Source organism: Lithobates pipiens, unplaced genomic scaffold (genome assembly GCF_037356315.1).
Source record: "Lithobates pipiens isolate NorthernLeopardFrog02 unplaced genomic scaffold, aLitPip1_a1.2 Scaffold_19, whole genome shotgun sequence".
NCBI classification, from domain to species: domain Eukaryota; kingdom Metazoa; phylum Chordata; class Amphibia; order Anura; family Ranidae; genus Lithobates; species Lithobates pipiens.
Genome location: NW_027507764.1, coordinates 405,426,952 through 405,446,200, shown reverse-complemented (window position 1 = coordinate 405,446,200; position 19,249 = coordinate 405,426,952). Strand labels below are relative to the sequence as shown.

The 19,249-nt window shown below is 43.2% G+C and overlaps 1 protein-coding gene across 1 annotated transcript in view; it reads left to right on the top strand.

Annotated features, from left to right (window-relative positions):
* NAPG (NSF attachment protein gamma) overlaps positions 1-19,249 on the top strand; it is a 51,843-nt gene that overhangs the window by 22,730 nt on the left and 9,864 nt on the right. Inside the window, exons 8-10 of the mRNA XM_077492443.1 lie at positions 4,082-4,152; positions 6,808-6,886; positions 14,244-14,323. Coding sequence (XP_077348569.1) covers positions 4,082-4,152; positions 6,808-6,886; positions 14,244-14,323 — 230 coding nt within the window. The remainder of the gene's footprint in view (positions 1-4,081; positions 4,153-6,807; positions 6,887-14,243; positions 14,324-19,249) is intronic.

Sequence of the window (19,249 nt, the reverse complement as noted above, 5' to 3'; positions counted from 1 at the left end):
TATAGGTCCAAGGGAGTGGAACCCCGATAAAAAGGGACCCATTCCTTGAAATTTTGCTAAACGCAGCCCGCTGTGATGGGTGAAGGTTGGATCTGTCTGTTAAATCAGCAAATCCTGCGGCGGGAATAAGGTAAGGGAAGAGACCTAGGAACTAAAAATTCCACCTAGGATTTTCTTCTTTAGGGAAAAATGTTTTCATGCCTTAAGTCTCCACTAGAGGGAGAGTGTATGCACATACCTTGATCTGTTGTCTTCACTTCAGTTCAGTGTAAGTCTGTGTGGCCGCAGCAGCTTGCACAGGGGGATTCCTCTTAAGGTAAGAGATCTGCCATGCTCTTGAAAAGGAGGGAGCGGGTTAACGAAGGGGGCAGGGCCTAGGTGCGGCACTGTGTGGCTAACTTGTAAGTCTAACTTGTCCAGTAGACAATGCTTAAGATTCCAATAGATAAAAGGTTGGAATTCATGTTAAAATCCTCTTTTTCCTTGGCAGGTGCCATTACTCAGCCTGCAGTTGCTGCAATAGGCATTTGTCAATCCCTAAAAGACCAAATTAGATAGGCCCTTAAAGAGGTTCCTGCACAACAAGCCCGGGATTTGGCCGAGCTACCAAAAGCATTATGTTTTGCTATAGACGCCATTAAAGATTCTATTCACCAGGCGTCCCGCCTTGCTTTTGTGCTAGTACGCATGCGTAGAATACTGTGGTTAAAAAATTGGTTAGTCGAAACTCCTGACTAGGTTTCCTTTTCACGGGGATCGGCTATTTGGGGTTGATTTGGACAAATACATCCAAACGATTTCCAGTGGGAAAAGTACTTTTGCCAGTCAAAAGAAGATATAAACGCCCTTCATTTAAACTGGCTCTTTCTCCTACGCCAGGGGCATCTGCCTCTAGGCAGTGGCAATGCCTCCGCCATCTGACTCTAGAAGAAAACCTCGGGGTCAGGCCCAGGCTCAAAAGAAGTCCTGGGGCCGGAAATCTTCAAAACAGAATCCTAAGACCTCATTATGAAGAGGCAACTCCCCTTGCCAGGGTGGGGGGGAAGACTTCTCCAGTTCTCAGAAGTCTGGCAAGAGGAAATTCAGTACAAATGGGTCAACTCCACGTTATCCCTACGATACACACTGGAATTTCTGGTCTTTCCACATCTCGTTTTCTGAAGTCAAACATTCCCAAAGGTCCAGGGAAGCGTCAATCTCTGTTTTGGCACTAGACCGATTTAATGGTTTAGGGGGTGATCATACAAATCCTGACAGAAGAGCAAGGTTTGGGGTTTTATGCAAACCTCTTTACGGTACCAAAAGCGAATGGAGATGTCAGACCCATTTTAGATCTTAAAAAATCGAAATCAATTCCTGAAGATCCACTCCTTTCGCATGGAGTCGATCAGGTCAGTGGTTTCTATCCCACAAGGAGAACTTCTGGCGTCTATCGACATCAGGGATGCATATCTGCATGTTCCTATATTTTCCGCTCACCAAAGGCTTCTGCGGTTTGAAGTAGAACGGCAGCATTTTCAGTTTGTAGCCTTGCCCTTCGGGCTAACTACAGCACCTGGGGTGTTCACAAAAGTGCTGGCCCCACCTCTAGCCAGGTTAAGGGCATAGGGCATAACAGTCTTGGCATACCTAGATGATCTATTGCTAATGGACCAGTCGGTGGCTCGTTTGGAGCAAAGTGTACGCATTACAACCAGTTACGTGGAAAGCCTAGGCTGGATGCTCAACCTAGAGAAGTCTTCCTTAAAACCACTAAAAAGGCTGGAATACTTGGGTCTGATCATATATGCAGCCCAGAAAAGGGTGTTCTTGCCTCAGGCAAAGATCAACTCCATAAGAGATTTGGTGCGGATGGTAAGGTCAAAAGGAGATCCCTCCATTCGCCTTTGCGTGAGGTTGTTAGGAAAGATGGTGGCTTCATTCAAAGCAGTTCCCTATGCTCAGTTCCATTTGAGAATGTTGCAAAACAGTATCCTGTCTGCTTGGAACAAAAACGGTTCAAGCTTTAGAATGCCAATGCGGGTGTCCCAAAGCCTCAGTTGGTGGTTACTAACCCAGAATCTGCTGAAAGGAAAATCCTTCAGACCAGTTATCTGGAAGGTGGTAACGACAGATGCCAGCCTTTCAGGTTGGGGAGCAGTACTAGAGAAGACAACTGTCCGGGGACAGTGGCCAAGAACCGAAAGAGCCTTGCCCATCAACATCCTAGAGACTCGGGCAGTGTATCTGACTCTAAAGGCCTGGACTTTCAGGTTACAGAATTGTCCTGTCAGGATCCAATCCGACAATGCCACAGCTGTGGCCTATATCAATCACCAAGGGGGCACCAAGAGTCTTGCAGTGCAGACAGAGGTTAACCATATTCTAACTTGGGCAGAAAGGAATGTTCCATGCCTATCTGCATACTTCACTCTGGAAGTAGAGAATTGGCAGGCGGACTAACTGAGTCTCCAGCAGTTACTCCCGGGGGAATGGTCTCTTCACCCTGACATTTTTCGGGCTGTTTGTTAAAGATGGGGACTCCGGATGTAGATCTTCTGGCGTTAGTCAACTTTGTGTCCAGAACAAGGGATCCACTCGCATGTGGAACAGATGCGTTGGTGACCCTGTGGGATCAGTTCTTACTTATTTATGCAGTCCCTCTATTCAGTGGCTGCCACGACTTCTTTGCAGGATCAAGCTGGAAAGAAAACTGGTAATTCTGGTAGCCCCAGCATGGCCCAGAAGGTCATCGTATGCAGAAATCGTAAAGATGGTGGGGGAGGATCCCTCATCTATGGCCAGACCTACTCTCACAGGGACCAATATTCCATCCTGCCTTATGAAAGCTACATTTAATGGCTTGGCTATTGAAACCCACATTCCGAAGAAACGTGGGCTTTCCGGGTCATTTATCTCTACCTTGATTAATGCAAGGAAGCCAGAACTATATATTATAGAGTCTGGAGGGCTTATGCTTCCTGGTGTGAATCCAAGGGTTGGCACCCTCGGAGATATATCATAGGCAGAATTCTTGCCTTTCTACAAATAGGGGTAGAGATGAATTTGGCCTTGAGTATTATTAAAGGCCAAGTCTCAGCTTTATCGGAATTATTTCAAAGACCGCTTGCTTCACATTCTTTAGTCTGGGGTTTTATGCAAGGGATAATGCGACTTAATATGCCAGTCAGACCTCCTTTAAGCCCTTGGGACCTGAACTCAGTTTTGTAAGTGTTACAAACACAGCGATTCGAACCAATACAACTTATTCCCTTCGTCCTTCTGACTAAGAAGTTGGTGTTCTTGGTTGCTATATCCTCAGCAAGGAGGGTTTTGGCATTTGAATTCATCTTGGAGTGCGGCCGTTCAGAGTTCTTCAATTTTGATTTAAGGGGTAAGATTCCACCTTTTCAAGCACACTCTTCAGTGCATACATTCACCAAGTTTTATCCGGTGGATGTAAGGAGGTATGAGAATATCGCCTTTGGGCACAGTGTGCTGCAGGCAGCAGTATAAGTCTTCAAGTCTGGGGGTTCCCTACGGGTTGTGTCTCCCTTCCCTCAAATAGCATTGCTATGGGACGTCCCACATAGTAATTACTATGGTGCCCCCTGTCCCATGATTTACGATAAAGAAAATAGGATTTTTATAACAACTTACCTGTAAAATCCTTTTCTTGGAGTACATCATGGAACACAGGTCCCTCACCTCTTTTGGGGGTTTAGATATATTTCTTTGCTACAAAAACTGAGGTACTCCTGGAAGTAGGAGGGGTTATATAGGGAGTGAACTTCCTGTATTGGGTATACCAGTGTTCATCACCTAAAGGTGCCTATATACACACATAGTAATTACTATGGTGCTCTGTGTTCCATGATGTACTCCAAGAAAAGGATTTTACAGGTAAGCTGTTATAAAAACATTTTATGTCTCCGATCAAAACAGGTCAGTAGCCTAACCATTGGAGGAAAAAAGTAAATACAGTTTGTACTAGCTTTTAGGGTTTTATATAATAGAGCATAACAGGCCCACTTTAGGTATGATAACAGAGTCTAACAATGTCTGAGTTGTGTAATTATTGTTTTTTGTTTTTTACTTTTAGAATGAAGAACGTTTACGTCAAGCTGTGGAACTTTTAGGGAAAGCGTCAAGACTTCTAGTGAGAGCTCGACGGTAATGCACTCACTCATGGGTATTTGTGAGGTTCAAGCTGAATGCCAGGAATTCAGCTACTTTGTAAAAGCTTCAGGCACACCATGATTGAAGTCTAACAGTCTCATCTGACAGGTTTAATGTGCTCTAGAAAGATAACTTCTGAAGATCTGATGTTCACTGGGATCTCGGTTAATTCAAGAGCAGTCGCTGGAACTGCTGTGCCCGCCCCTTTCCTCCTGCCCATTCACAGAAGCCTTTGTATTATGTGAACGCATTCACAAAATGCAAAGGCTTCTGTGAATGGGCAGCAGAGGGCATAGCTGCTGTGTGTGCTTCTTTTCTCTCACAGCTGATGTGACTATCCTCATCTAACATGAAACCAGTCCCTATCAAGTCTCCACCCCAACCTGTTGCAGGTCCACAATCTCTGAACATAATTTCTCTCACGTTCTCTGTAGCATTACATATACTGAACATTATGTGTGGCCACTCAGTTTATCCCAGTGGGAAGTCCAGAAGAGGGAACCATGAGCACATTGCTTATTGAGGTTGGATAGACATTTCTCTGCTGAGATCACCAAAATGCACTTGCCTGTTTTGGTCTACAAATCAATCCTGGTGTCCCTGTTATGTCCTCTTGGGTCCTAGACCCAGGTTGTACACAACACCTAAACCTGTCCAAGTTGAGATTAAGTGCTGACCCCTCTCAGTGCCATGCTCTATCCCTGGCACCCAGCTCTCAGATTTCAGAGCCTCTCCTGCAAACTTTAGTTTTCTCATTTTGATAACTAAATGAGAACAGCAGTTCTTGGCACTAGGAGGGGGTCTGGCTTTAGCTTGACATGAGCAGAGGTCAAGGCTCCATTTTAGGTTCTGGACCTAGGACCCAAGGGGACACCATTTGAAGACTAGCACAAATACTTCAGCACCGCTGTTATCTTGGCAACGTTTTAAGGCAGGTCAAGTTCAAGTTAAACATAATGTATTATTGTGCTCACATGTGTTTGATGGAACAAGGATTCTTGTCATGTTTTATTTTTTTTAAGATATAACATTGATAAAACGTATTCCTGTCAGCACCAATGTATGTAATTTAACAAAAACTGGTTTATAAAGGGATTATTTTGTTCTTCAAGCAAATAATCCGATCAGTATTGGTTTTCTCCTTATGCTGTGTACGATACAAATTGAATGAATGCTCAGTAAATCTCATCTTGAAGCAACTGTACAATTTTTAGTCTGCATTCAGGGATTCTCATTTGTCATGGCAACAAACCATCATTATCATTTAAATTGGTTCCCTGTTATGGCCGCTGAAAGCAGAACTTTACTCCAAAAAATGATATGCCGCTGGTTTGCTCCCTTCTCGCAGCCTGTAACTGTATGACTTAAAATGGATAAACAACTGGCTTTTCTCGTTACTTAACCACCTGACTGACAGTAAATATACTACGAGCAGGCGGCGGGTACAAGCACGATCACATACATGTATTAGTCATTGTATAAGTGTTACTAGCGACGTCCATGTCAGTGACCCTTCCAGATAGAGTCTGTTAGTGTCAGATTGGCCACCACCCTATCACAGTCACACTATAAGTCTCTGATCATCGCCATTACAGTATAGCTTTTTTAGCTATGTAAATTCCAGTAATATATATCATAGTTTGTAGATGCTATAACTTTAGCACAAACCAATTAATGCACACGTATTTTTTACCAAACACGTAGCATAATACATTTTTGGCATAAATTTATGAAAAAATTAGATTTTTCTGATTTTTTTTATTTTGGATATGTTTTATAACAAAGTAGAAAATAATGGATTTTTTTTTTCTTCAATATTTTTGGTCTTCTTTCATTTATATAATACAAAAAAATCCCACAAAAGAAACCTCTATGTGAAAAAAAACATAATATAAATGTTTGAGAACAGTGTTACATGACCGCACAACTGCCAATTAAAGTAGCACAGTGCTGGATATCAAAAAATGCCCAGGTCATGAAGGGGGTAAAACCTTCCAGAGGTCAAGTGATTCAAGTAAAATTCTAAGTTTAATTTTACTAGTTTTGGGGCAGAAAGATACAGCTACTGTAATGAATTTTAATAGCTTTAGCTATATACAGTAAGCGGCAGCATTACAGGTAACTTCCCATCTGCTTCAGGCAGAATGGAGAAGCCATTCAGTAGAAGCTTTGTATTTTTATCAGTGAATCATCAGTGAATCAACAAGTCTGCCTTTGGTTGGCCAAGGTGGAGAGGCAGACAGATGATGGTACCATAGATTTGGAAAAGCAGGTTTACCTACCTGATCCTCTGCTTCCGCAAGCTTCTTTGCGCTGCAAGACTGATTCCCGCAGGTTCTACTCCCATTGGACACCCTCTGACATCAAGACAGATACAGGGACCATCGCCTTGCATTGGACATGATGACACTGAGGAAAAGTCCGCTGCCAGGGCCGCCTGCCAGAGGAGCAGAGGATCCAGTAAGTGAACTGCTTTTCCCATTCCCTGGACATAAATGAGCTTTTAACCGATGCAGTGCAAGCACAGACCACTGCATGGGAGGACTTGCACTTTGCCTGGAGTTGGGCTTGAAGAGAAATGGGCTTTGAATGTTATTGATGTGTCCAATTTGCTGTACAGTATACATTTTTTTTTTTTCTTCTTTGTAGACTAGATGAAGCTGTGGCATCTATTCAGAAGGAGAAAAATATGTACAAAGAAATAGAAAATTATCCAACATGTTACAAGGTATGAAGTGGTGTAACGTATGCTACTTTTTCCCTAGGAAACTTCTGACCTTAATAGTATAGTCCTAATAGTTGGGGTGTATACTACAATACAGTAATAGTTTAAGCAGTTAGAGCCCACACCACAACCTATCACTGCTTAGCCCTTAGCCACTGCTTTTTTTTTTTTTTTTTTTTTTTGACATTGGCTAAATGGAATTTGAAGGCAGCTTTTGCCCATTGGTGGTCTCTTTGCCTTTTTTAAGGCTTTTTTCATTTTTTCCCAAGACTGTACTCAAGTATTGGCCCTACGATTAGGATGACAAAAAATGTGACTGGTTTGTCAGTGTTCTCTACTTGCATGCTGCAAACACACAGAGACATACTGTATGCATTAATGTGCAAATTGTAATTGTGTTTAATTGTTTAATGCCATTCAGTAAATGCAAACGGACATTTCATTATATGTTTTTAGAAAATGATCATTGAAGTCGCTTTATTATCTTTACCAGGTTGGATTTGATTTAAATCAAGTTCAGTTAAATCACAATTTAAATCACTAGTAAAAAGGCTTGATTTAAATCCTAATTTTTAAAGAGTAACTGTCATCACTGTTCCGCAGCGGCTTCTCCTCTGACCCGCTGTTGACTCACTGACATGGCAGCAGCAGGTGAGTGGATGCCCACTAACAGGCGCTGCCATGATGGATCTGAAATGACAGGTGCTCTTTAAATGTAAGGACTTATTCTTGCTGATAGTTAGAATCTTTAATATTTGCAAACAAAATGAAGGTTTCCTATTTAGAATAATAAGCTGTCAGGTAAGTAAAACCGCGATATCAGCACAGATTCAATCATACAGTTTGAAGCAAAGCAATGGGATAAAGGAATATTCCTGGACATTGTTTTTATCTCATGGTTACTGTGAAATGTGAATGCATCAATGCAGTGCATGTTATCTCATTCATTGAATGAGTTTACCAAAAATGTAAATATTGTAGAATATACAGCCTCATGCTACATATCCAAGCTCCATTTCATGCTGAATAAACTAAATTATTAATGTGTCTTAAAACGGTCTTTTAGATTTTTACTACAAAAGAATTTTATTAAAACAAATTTGTAGGGATGCAGCGAAATTTCGGCCGCCGAAACATATCGGCCGAAAATGGTGTTTTCGTCAAAATGCCTAAAGGAAAATCTTGCCGATAATGGGGCCGAAAAAGGGGGCGGGGCCCGTGCGGGGCTCCGCCCCTGGTGCCGCCCATTGCACGGGTGTTTTCCTGGCTCGTCCCCAGTCCTCTGTCCTCCGTCCTCCCTCCTCCTTTCCTCCCGCCCGACAGTGCGGTGATCTCCGTGTGTCACGGAGCTGTGCATTGAATTGCCCGGGCGGCTGCAGTAACAATGTCCCGCCTCCTGTGACAGATGGTACACTGATCCAATGGCGGGACATTGAATCAGCGTGACGTGATTACAGGAAGCGGGACATTGTTACTGCAGCCGCCCGGGAAATTCAATGCACAGCTCCGTGACACACGGAGATCACCGCACAGATCCGGGCATGGGTGAGGCTGCATTTAGACACTGCATAAGGGGGAAAGAGTGTGCCCAGGGCAAGCATTGCAGAGTTTTGTCCGCAGCTAAATCAAGTTTTTTGTGTCCACAGTGCTGCTGCATCCAAAAGCCATTTGTTTGCCTCTGAAACTATCTACCTCTAGCCACTAGTGTGAATGGAGCCATGCTATATAAACCAGGTCACAGGACAAAGGCTGTACTCACTTTATTGACCATATAAAAAAATAATAATAATCTTGATTTTGACCCAGCTAGTTTTTTATCGCCATGTGATAGAATGGGGAAGGGTTAAGTTATTGCTAGTAGAGGTAACGATATGAGCATTCCCAATAGAAGTCTGTTGGAACGGAACCAGGTAGCTTGCTTGGGGCCAGTTCACACCAGATGCAGTTCCGTGTGCTTTTTTTTTTTTTTTTTTTTGCACAAAATGCATGCACAGTGTTTTCCATGTATTCCAATGGCTCTAGTTCACACCATGCAGTCAGTTTCCACAACGGAAACTGACTGCATGGTGTGAACTAAAGCCATTGGAATACATGGAAAACACTGTGCATGTATTTTTATCAGGCAGGCTGCATCTGAGGGGGAACTGGTGAGGCTGCTTTGATCTCCTGTACCATGCCTGCAGTCTTTGGCCATCTCCTGTACCATGCCTGCAGTCTCTGACCAGCTCCTGTACGATGTCTGCTGTCTCTGACCATCTCCTGTACCATGTCTGCAGTCTCTGACCAGCTCCTGTATCATGTCTGCAGTCTCTGACCATCTCCTGTACCATGCCTGCAGTCTCTGACCATCTCCTGTACCATGCCTGCAGTCTCTGACCATCTCCTGTACCATGTCTGCAGTCTCTGACCATCTCCTGTACCATGCCTGCAGTCTCTGACCATCTCCTGTACCATGCCTGCAGTCTCTGACCATCTCCTGTACCATGCCTGCAGTCTCTGACCATCTCCTGTACCATGCCTGCAGTCTCTGACCATCTCCTGTACCATGCCTGCAGTCTCTGACCATCTCCTGTACCATGCCTGCAGTCTCTGACCATCTCCTGTACCATGCCTGCAGTCTCTGACCATCTCCTGTACCATGCCTGCAGTCTCTGACCATCTCCTGTACCATGCCTGCAGTCTCTGACCATCTCCTGTACCATGCCTGCAGTCTCTGACCATCTCCTGTACCATGCCTGCAGTCTCTGACCATCTCCTGTACCATGCCTGCAGTCTCTGACCATCTCCTGTACCATGCCTGCAGTCTCTGACCATCTCCTGTACCATGCCTGCAGTCTCTGACCATCTCCTGTACCATGCCTGCAGTCTCTGACCATCTTCTGTACCATGCCTGCAGTCTCTGACCATCTGCTGTATGAAAATATCTTTTAAAAACAGTCATTTTCGGTATCGGTGCTGTTTCGGTATCGGTTTCGGTTTTCGGCCTAGTGTATTTTTCATTTTCGGTATCGGTTTCGGCACCAAAAAACCCATTCGGTGCACCCCTACAAATTTTGATTAAAAAAAAAAAAAAAATCTGATTTTTATTTTTTTTTTATTTAAAAAAAAAAAAATCATTGATTTTATATCCACCCTGATCATTACTCAAGAGACTGAAATAAGATTTAGAAGTTAGTTTACAGAGCATGGTTATCTTCCTTACAGTAATATGAGAACTGTCTTAGATATGTATTCTTTATCAGTGTAATGAGAGTAAGAAATATAGACCTCAATGCAACTGAGTAAGAAAAGTACTGCTAGGAGTCTATGTATAAAATATTCACTGGGTGGGTACCTTAACCATTTACATGGGCACCATTAAATAGGTTGTAATGCCTGAAGGTTTTTTTACTTTCATGCCTTCTGTGCTTGAAGGCAAACGGCTTGCTATGAGGGCACTCGGCATGGGAGAGGAGCCCAGAGTGCCAGCAGAGGGAGACCCAAGAAAAGGAGGATATAGATTGCTCTGTGCAAAACCCTTGCACAGAGCAGGTAAGTATAACATGTTTTCTAACGTAAAAAAAAATGAGCAGCTCGAAAGAATGAGCCACTGGAACGGTTTCAGAAGCGGTGGGAGGGGACGTCCCCCCTCCTACAGCTCACCGGTGTCTTTTGGGCTTACTGTTTCTGCTGGCTTGCCCGAGAAATGATCGCCTCCTATGGCTTTGGAGGCTCGGAGCGACATCATGAAGACACTTCTGGACCAGGTTGGAAGTAAACCTTTTTTGCTTAAAAAATAAATAAATAAATAAAGATAAAAAAATTGTTTTTTTAACCACTTCCCGCCCAAGGATGCCATATGACGTCCTGGACTTTCAGTGCCAATATCTGAATGATGCCTGCAGCTACAAGCATCATTCAGATATTCTTGTTTTCAGCCGGCCATTCTGTGCACCTTAAGAACGATTATAGTGGCAGTTCCACAGCTTGATCGTTCTTACAGGTGACAGGAGGGGACATTCCCCCCCTCCCGCCGCCATCCGGTGCTTCTCCATTCTCTCCCGTGCCATCGGGGACCCGGAGGAAGTATAAGCTGCTGCCGGATGACCAGTATAGACATTTCCTCTCTCTATCTCTGTGACCGTTGGAGGCCCAGGCGCTACGTTATGACGTCACGTCCAGGCCGCGTATGTAAACAAAGCCGCGATCACGGCTGGTAAGCAAGAGATCGCAGATTTATTTTTTATTTTTTACGATCTCATGCTTTCCAGCCTGGCGGAGACATGGGGTCTTATTGACCCTGCATCTCTCCATAAAGAGGACCTGTCATGAAAAATTCCTATTACAATGGATGTTTACATTCCTTGTGATAGGAATAAAAGTGATCAAAAATAAAATGTTGTAAAAGAAAGTAAAAAAAAAAAAAAAGTAAAATGCCCCTGTCCACGGTAGTTAATGCTCAGAAGCGAACACACACGTTAGACCTGCCCACATATGCAAACGCTGTTCAAACCACACATGTGAGGTATCGCCACGTGCGTTACAGCGGGCTCAACAACTCTAGCACTATATCTCCTCTGTAACCTCTAAACATGTAACCTGTAAAAAAAATTTAAAGTGTCACCTATGGAGATTTTTAAGTACTGAAGTTTGGCGTCATTCCATGAGTGTCCGCAATTTTAAAGCGTGACATGTTTGGCATCTGTTTACTCGGCATAACATCATCTTTCACATTATATAAAAAAATTGGGCTAACTTTTTTTTTATTTTTTATTTTTAGTTTTATTTTTTAAATCATGAAACTGTTTGTTTGTTTTTTTCCCCCAAAAACTATTTTGAAAAAAATTGTTGCACAAAGATAACGTTGAAATGACCACCATTTTGTTCCCTAGGGTGTCTGCTAAAAATATATATATATATATATAATGTTTGGGGGTTCTGAGTAATTTTCTAGCAAAAAAATTGCTAAAGATTTTTACATGTAGGAGCGGAGTGCCAGAATAGGCCTGGTGTGGAAGTGGTTAAATCTTTTGCTTTTAACCACTTGGGATCCGCGCTATTGCAAAATGACGGCAACAGCGCGGACCCACATTTCCGGGACTACGTCTATTGACGTGGTCCCGGTTACGAGCGGCCTGCGCGCCCCCTGAGGGGCGCGCGCCGCGCGCTCTGTGATCGGCGAGTCCTTGAGACTCGCCTGATCACCGATCCGTGTAAGGGGTCGATCCCGACCCCTTATCACGTGATCAGCTGTCAGCCAATGACAGCTGATCATGTGATAAAACGGAGCCGGTAATCGGCTAGTATTCCTCCTCGCGCTGACAGCGCGAGGAGAAAAAAAAAAAGCCGATCGCCGGCGGCCGTGTTCGGGACATCAGTCCCGATCACGGCCAGCAATTTAAACGGACACCTGCCCCCTGCCAGTGCCCACCTGCCACCCGCAGTGCCATCCTGAAATAAAGTAAGTGCCCCCCTGTCAGTGCCACCCAGCAGTGCCCATAGTGCCCACAGTGCCACCCAGCAGTGCCCACAGTGCCACCCACAGTGCCACCCAGCAGTGCCACCCACAGTGCCACCCAAAATCTGCCTCAAAGGTGCTGCACCCCAGTGCCGCCCATCAGTGCCCAGCAGTGCCGCCCATCAGTGCCCAGCAGTGCCACCTATCAGTGCCACCTATCAGTGCCCATCAGTCCCATCTATCTGTGGTACCTATCAGTGCCCATCCGTGCCACCCATCCGTGCCACCCATCCGTGCCATCTTATCTGTGCCCATCTTTGCCCATCAGTGCCGCCTTATCTGTGCCCATCGGTGCCGCCTTATCTGTGCCTATTAGTGCCGCCTTAACTATGCCTATCAGTGCCCACCAGTGCAGCCTATCAGTGCCCACCAATGCAGCCCATCAGTGCCCACCAATGCAGCCCATCAGTGCCCACCAATGCAGCCTATCAGTGCCGCCTAATCAGCGCACTTCAATGAAGGAGAAAAATGACCCGTTTGCAAAATTTTATAACAAACTATTAAAACATGATTTTTTTTTTTGCATCTTTTTTTGTTTGTTTAGCAAAAAATAAAACTCCGAGCTGTAACTAAATACCACCAAAAGAAAGCTCTATTTGTGGGAAAAAAATGATAAAAATTTCATTTGGGTACAGTGTTGTATGACCGCGTAATTGTCACTCAAAGTGCATCAGCGCTGAAAGCTGAAAATTGGTCTGGGACTGAGGGGGGTTTAAGTGCCCAGTAAGCAAGTGGTTAAAGGTAAAGAAGAGATTTCAGGTCTTTGACCCTAGATCTCTTTATAAAGAGGGCCTGTCATCCTTATTTATTTTACTAGGGATGTTTACATTCCTTGTAATAGGAATAAAAATGATAAAAAAATAAAAATAATTCAAGGGATAGTGTACATCTAAAAAGTAAAATAAGAAAATGAAAAAAAATTGAAAGCGTCTCCATCCTTCCGTGCTTGTGTGCAGAAGCAAGCACATATGCAAGTCAAGCACACATATAAACATTGTTCACACCACATGTGGGGTATCGCCGCAAATGTTAGCCCAAGAGCAATCATTTTAGTGCTAGACCTCCTCTAAGTCTAAACTAGTAATCCTGTAAAGGCATTTAAAAAGCGATGGAGATTTTTTTAGTACCATAGTTTGTCGTCATTCCACGAGTGTGCGGAACTTTAAAGCGTGACACGCTAGGTATCTATTTAAATGGTGTAACAACATCTTTCACATTATGCATAAAATAGGGATATATATTGTGCTTTTTTTTTTTTTTTTTTTTTTAATTCATCAAACTTTATTTTTTCCCCAAAACATTGCGTTTGAAAAACCACAGCACAAATACTGTTTGATATAAACATTGCAACGATCGCCATTTTATTCCCTAGGATCTCTGATATATATATATATATATATATATATATATATATATATATATATATATATATATATAATATTTTATTATAATGTTTGGGGGTTATAAGTAATTTTCTAGCAAGAAATAATGATTTAAACTTGTAAAGAAAGAGTGCTAGAAAAGCACCTGTAATATGCTTATCTCCTATGATCTTCGGCTTCATCTAGTGGTCATATTGTGGTAATTTTCATAAAATATCTCAATTAAAAAATGCAGTTTTATGGCTACTGGATGGAGCTGAAGATCATGAGACATTTGTGGTGCGTGTGCGAAAAGTTAAGGCATCTGCACCGTGAATGTTCTTTACATAGACCGTTAAGTCTTGTGGACTAAAGCGATTCTATTTTGTTAGATGTATTCCTTCCCTTTCAAAAAAGTCTCATTTCTTTTTTTTTGTGATCTGGCTAGGCTGTAAACAAAACAGGCTTTTAATTGTAACTGATTTTATGCTCTTTTATTCAGAAAACCATTGCCCAAGTGCTAGTACATCTACATAGGAATGATTACGTGGCTGCTGAGAAATGTGTCAGAGAAAGTTACAGGTGGGTGTTGATGCAGAACATGCTATTATTCAGCGTTATCCTTTTTTTGTTGAAGTAAATAACAAACAGATCCTATTGATAATTGTTTTCCACTTTTGAAGGCAGTAGGTAAAGCTTTAGGCTTCGTTCACATGGGCATACAGTGCCTTGAAAAATATTCATACATTTTGTCATGTTACAACCAAAAAGGTAAATGTATTTTATTAGGATTTTATGTGATAGACCAACACAAAGTGGCACATAATTGTGAAGTGGAAGGAAAATGATAAATGGTTTTCACAATTCTTTACAAATAAATATGTAAAAGGTGTGGCGTTCATTTGTATTCAGCCCCCCTGAGTCAATACTTTGTAGAACCACCTTTTGCTGTAATTACAGCTGCAATTCTTTTTGGGGACGTCTCTACCAGCTTTGCACATCTAGCGAGTGACGTTTTTGCCCATTCTTCTTTGCAAAATAGCTCCACCTCTGTCAGATTTGATGGAGAGCATCAATTTTCAAGTCTTGCCACAGATTCTCAATTGGATTTTAGGTCTGGACTTTGACTGAGTCATTCTAACACATGAGTATGCTTTGATCTAAAACATTCCATTGTAGCTCTGGCTGTTTAGGGTTTTTGTCCTGCTGGAAGGTGAACCTCCTGCCCCAGTCTCAATTCTTTTGCAGCATACACGCGATCGGACTTTCCGGCAGACTAGGTCTGACTGAATCAGTCCGTCGGACAATCTGATCGTGTGTGGGCTAATCTGATCGTTTTTCGTTTAAAAAAAAAATCATAGGGACCTAGAAATAGAACGTATTTCAAATCTGTCTGACATACTCAATTCCTATCAGGAAAACCGTTTGTCTGTATGCTGTTCCGATGGACCAAAAACGACATAAGGCAAGCTATTGGCTATTGAATTTCCTTTTTTAGTCCCGTCTTAGGTCATCATGTTCAAAATGAACGGACTTAGTCGAAAGTTCATCGGGTAGACCGTTGGACCTAGTCTCCCGGAAAGCCCGGACGTGTGTACGTGGCATAACGGGTTTTCTTCTAAAATTTCCCTGTATTTAGCTTCATCCATCTTCCCATCAACTCTGGCCAGATTCCCTGTCCCTGCTGCAGAAACCATCCCCACAACATGATGCTGCCACCACCATGTTTCACGGTGGGGATGGTGTGTTCAGGGCGATGTGCAGTGTTAGTTTTCCGTCACACACACCTTCCACGTTTGCGGTGTCCCCCAAATGGCTTCTTGCAAACTGCACATTCCAGATATTTATTTGTAAAAAAATTGAAAATAATTTTATCATTTTCCTTCCACTTCACAATTTTGTGCCACTTTGTGTTGGTCAATCACATAAAATCCCAATAAAATACATTTACGTTTTTGGTTGTAACATGATAAAATGTGGAAAATTTCAAGGGGTATGAATATTTTTTTCAAGGCACTGTATGTGTGTTTTCTGCACGGAATGCAAGTTATTGCTGGTAGAGCTTGCAGAAGATCCTGCATAAAATGTGTCTAAAGTACTCATGGTTAGGTGTGTAAAGCATTTAGACACGTACAGTTCTTCCAATGGCTGATGCATTCATGCACGCTTTTTTGCGTACACGCATAAATTCTGCAGATATGTGGGGTTAAGGGTGCAGCTGTGTCTAACCTTTTTTGTGTTTGGCTAAACGCAGGGCACATTCTCACATGTAGATGCAGGTGTGTATATGGACTCGTTGCTTATTATAGTGCTGCATTTAGATGCCTACAAAATTACATGCTGTACACATCTACACATCACTTTTTCTGCCCATGTTAATGAACCTTTAGGCTCCTTTTCCAGTTTTAAATACTGTTTCTTTGCTTTTTTGATGAAAGAAGCCTGTGCATTTTTTGTCAACAGTTTTAAAATGTATATACTCAAACAGCTAAAATCAAACTTATAGTCTCCCTTTAGGCCTTACGCACACTGGATGTTTTTATCTTGGCTTTTAAGGGCGTCTGGCATTTTTTTTTTTCTGTCTCTAAACACCTACATGCTGATCATATGTCCACGCACATTTAAAGAGAGAAAAAAACTCCCAGCCAGCACTTCCATTAGCAGTGGTATTTTGGCAGAAAAAAACACTTTGAGCCCAAATGCGTGTTTATTGCTTCTGTGGTAATTGATTTCAATGAGCAGAATAAATTATTATTCAATGTTTGCAAATGATTGTAAAATCATAACTGCATTCAAGTGATGCAAACAACTGCCTTTTTGAAAAAAAAATCCCTGAAAATTGTCAGCTTGTTTTGAGCTAGTAATATTTGTATGATGTCTGCATCTATATTTAGCTCAGTTCAAGTTTGCTTTAAAGTGTTACTAAACCCAGGACCCTGCGTTCACGATATCTGGTCTCCCATAGTACACAGAAAATGGAAATGCAATTATTTTAGTAAATATAAATTGCTAAATACCTTTTTTCATCAGCAGTATGTAGCAGTCTTGTGACTTCTATCAGTGTCTGGCTTAGCACTGGTTAAAGCTTGTAGGAGGAGTTTTCATTATCTTCTGCCTGTCCTATGAGGCTGCATGACCTCTGACACGCTGATTGGCCCTGTGCTGATCACATGCACCCTCCCATGAAAAAACTCTCTAAAAATACACACCAAACTGAGGATGTGCATTTGGGCCGCCTAGCCTCTGTACTATCAGCAGATGTTTTGGGGACTGTGGAAGAAGGGGAGGATCAGAGAAAACAGGATCAAAGAGCCTTTTTACAAACAAGCATGCTTTACTGCACATGCAGACTGACTTTTCTGTTGTGGCTTTAGTAACACCTTAAGCCGCCTTTCACACTTATATGACTTGTCCCACGATTTTGGACTACAAAATTGCATGGCAAGTCATTCTCCATGATTTTGATTGACTACCATTCATTTTGGCACGACTTTAATTCGTGCCAACTTCAAAGTAGTTCCTGCACTACTTTTTTTGTGAAGGTGGATCCAAGTCGGATTCCGTGTTAACTGATCAGACTTTGGCATGTGCATAAAGGGAAACTCCACGCCAATATTTTTTTTTCTAAGAAAAGAAACGGCATGGGTTCCCCCTTTATGAGCATATCGGACCCTTCGGTCTGGAATGAATTTTAAGGGGAACCCCCACGCCATTTTTCCCCCCCAAAATCCATACCAGACCCTTATCCGAGCACCAGTCTGGCCAGTCAGGAAAGGGGGTGGGGACGAGTGAGCGCCCCCCGAGCCCTACCAGGCCGCATGCCCTCAACATGGGGGGTGGGTGCTTTGAGGCAGCCACCCCCCAGCACCTTGCCCCCATGTTGATGAGCAAAAGGGCCCCTTCCTGACAACCATGGCCGTTGGTTGTCGGGGTCTGCGGGCGGGGGGCTTATCGGAATCTGGGAGCCCCCTTTAATAAAGGGGCCCCCAGATTCCACCCCCCCCCACCCTATGTGAATGAGTATGGGGTACATCGTACCCCTACCCATTCACCTGTGGGGTAAAAAGTGTCAATAAAAAAACACACAACACAGGTTTTTAAAGTAATTTATTCGGCATCTCCGGGGGTCTTCTTCTGAATTCGGGGGTCTCTTCCAAAGTCTCTGCTCTCTTCTCCCACTCTCTGGTGCCTTAAGCCGGGCTCCTCCGCTATCTTCTTCCAGCTCTTTTACTAGCATTGGACCGGTCTTAGTCATCTTCTTTCTTCTCTTCTGATATTGACATGACGCTCTCTCTCATTGTAATGCATTTTGCATGGTGTGCAACGATTTATGACCCCGCCCCTTATGACACCAGAGTCCCATCATGCCACGGGCTGTGATGTCATAAGGAAGCAGGGGTCACCGGGTGACATCACCCAGTGACCACACCCCATGCCGATATAAATCGTTGCGCATTGCGCACGATACATTACAGTGTGAGAGAGCGTTGTGTCAACATCGGAAGAGAAGAAAGAAGAAGACGACAACGAAGACGACGACTGGGCCAACGCTAGTAAAAGAGCTGGAAGAAGATAGCGGAGGAGCCCAGCTGGAGAAGACACCGGAGAACAGGAGAAGAGAGCAGAGAAGTCGGAAGAGACCCCCGGAGCTGCCTAATAAATTACTTTAAAAACCTGTGTAGTGTGTGTGTTTTTTTTTTTAACACTTTTTTTACACTTTTTTTTTTTCCTCCAGGTGAATTGGTAGGGTTACGATGTATCCCATACTCATTCACATAGGGTGGGGGGCTGGGATCTGGGGGCCCCCTTATTAAAAGGAGCTCCCAGATTCCGATAAACCCCCCCTGCCCGCAGACCCCGACAACCAATGGCCAGGGTTGTCGGGAAGGGGCCTTGTCCTAATCAACATGGGGACAAGGTGCTCTGGGGTGGGGGGGCAGGGCCCCCCTGCCTCAAAGCACCCACCCCCCATGTTGAGGGCATGTGGCCTGGTACGGCTCGGGGGGGGGGGGGGGCGCGCTTGCTTGTCGTCCCCCCCCCTTTCCTGACTGGCAAGGCTGGTGCTCGGATAAGGGTCTGGCATGGATTTTTGGGGTGTAGGGGCCCTTAAAATCCATACCAGACTGAAGGGCCCGGTATGCCCATGAAGGGGGAACCCATGCCGTTTTTTCTTTGTTTTTTGTTTTTTTTTGTTTTTTTTTCTTAAAAAACAATGAAAAACAATGAAAAAAATTGGCGTGGAGTTCCCCCTAATTATTTGGTAATCAAAGTCGCGTACAATATACAAACAAGAAATGCAGTGCTACAATCTCTGCACAATAGAGTGAGGGTATGCACCATACTGAAACACCCAAATGTATATAAATCAATACATATAAACTAAACTAATCTAAAAAGTCTTGCAACATAAACTAAATCAGTGTCACAAACGGATATGAAGGGTAATTACATATGATAAGTAACTACTCCCAAAATGAATGCAAAGTGGTTGGAGGGAAACTTCAGAAT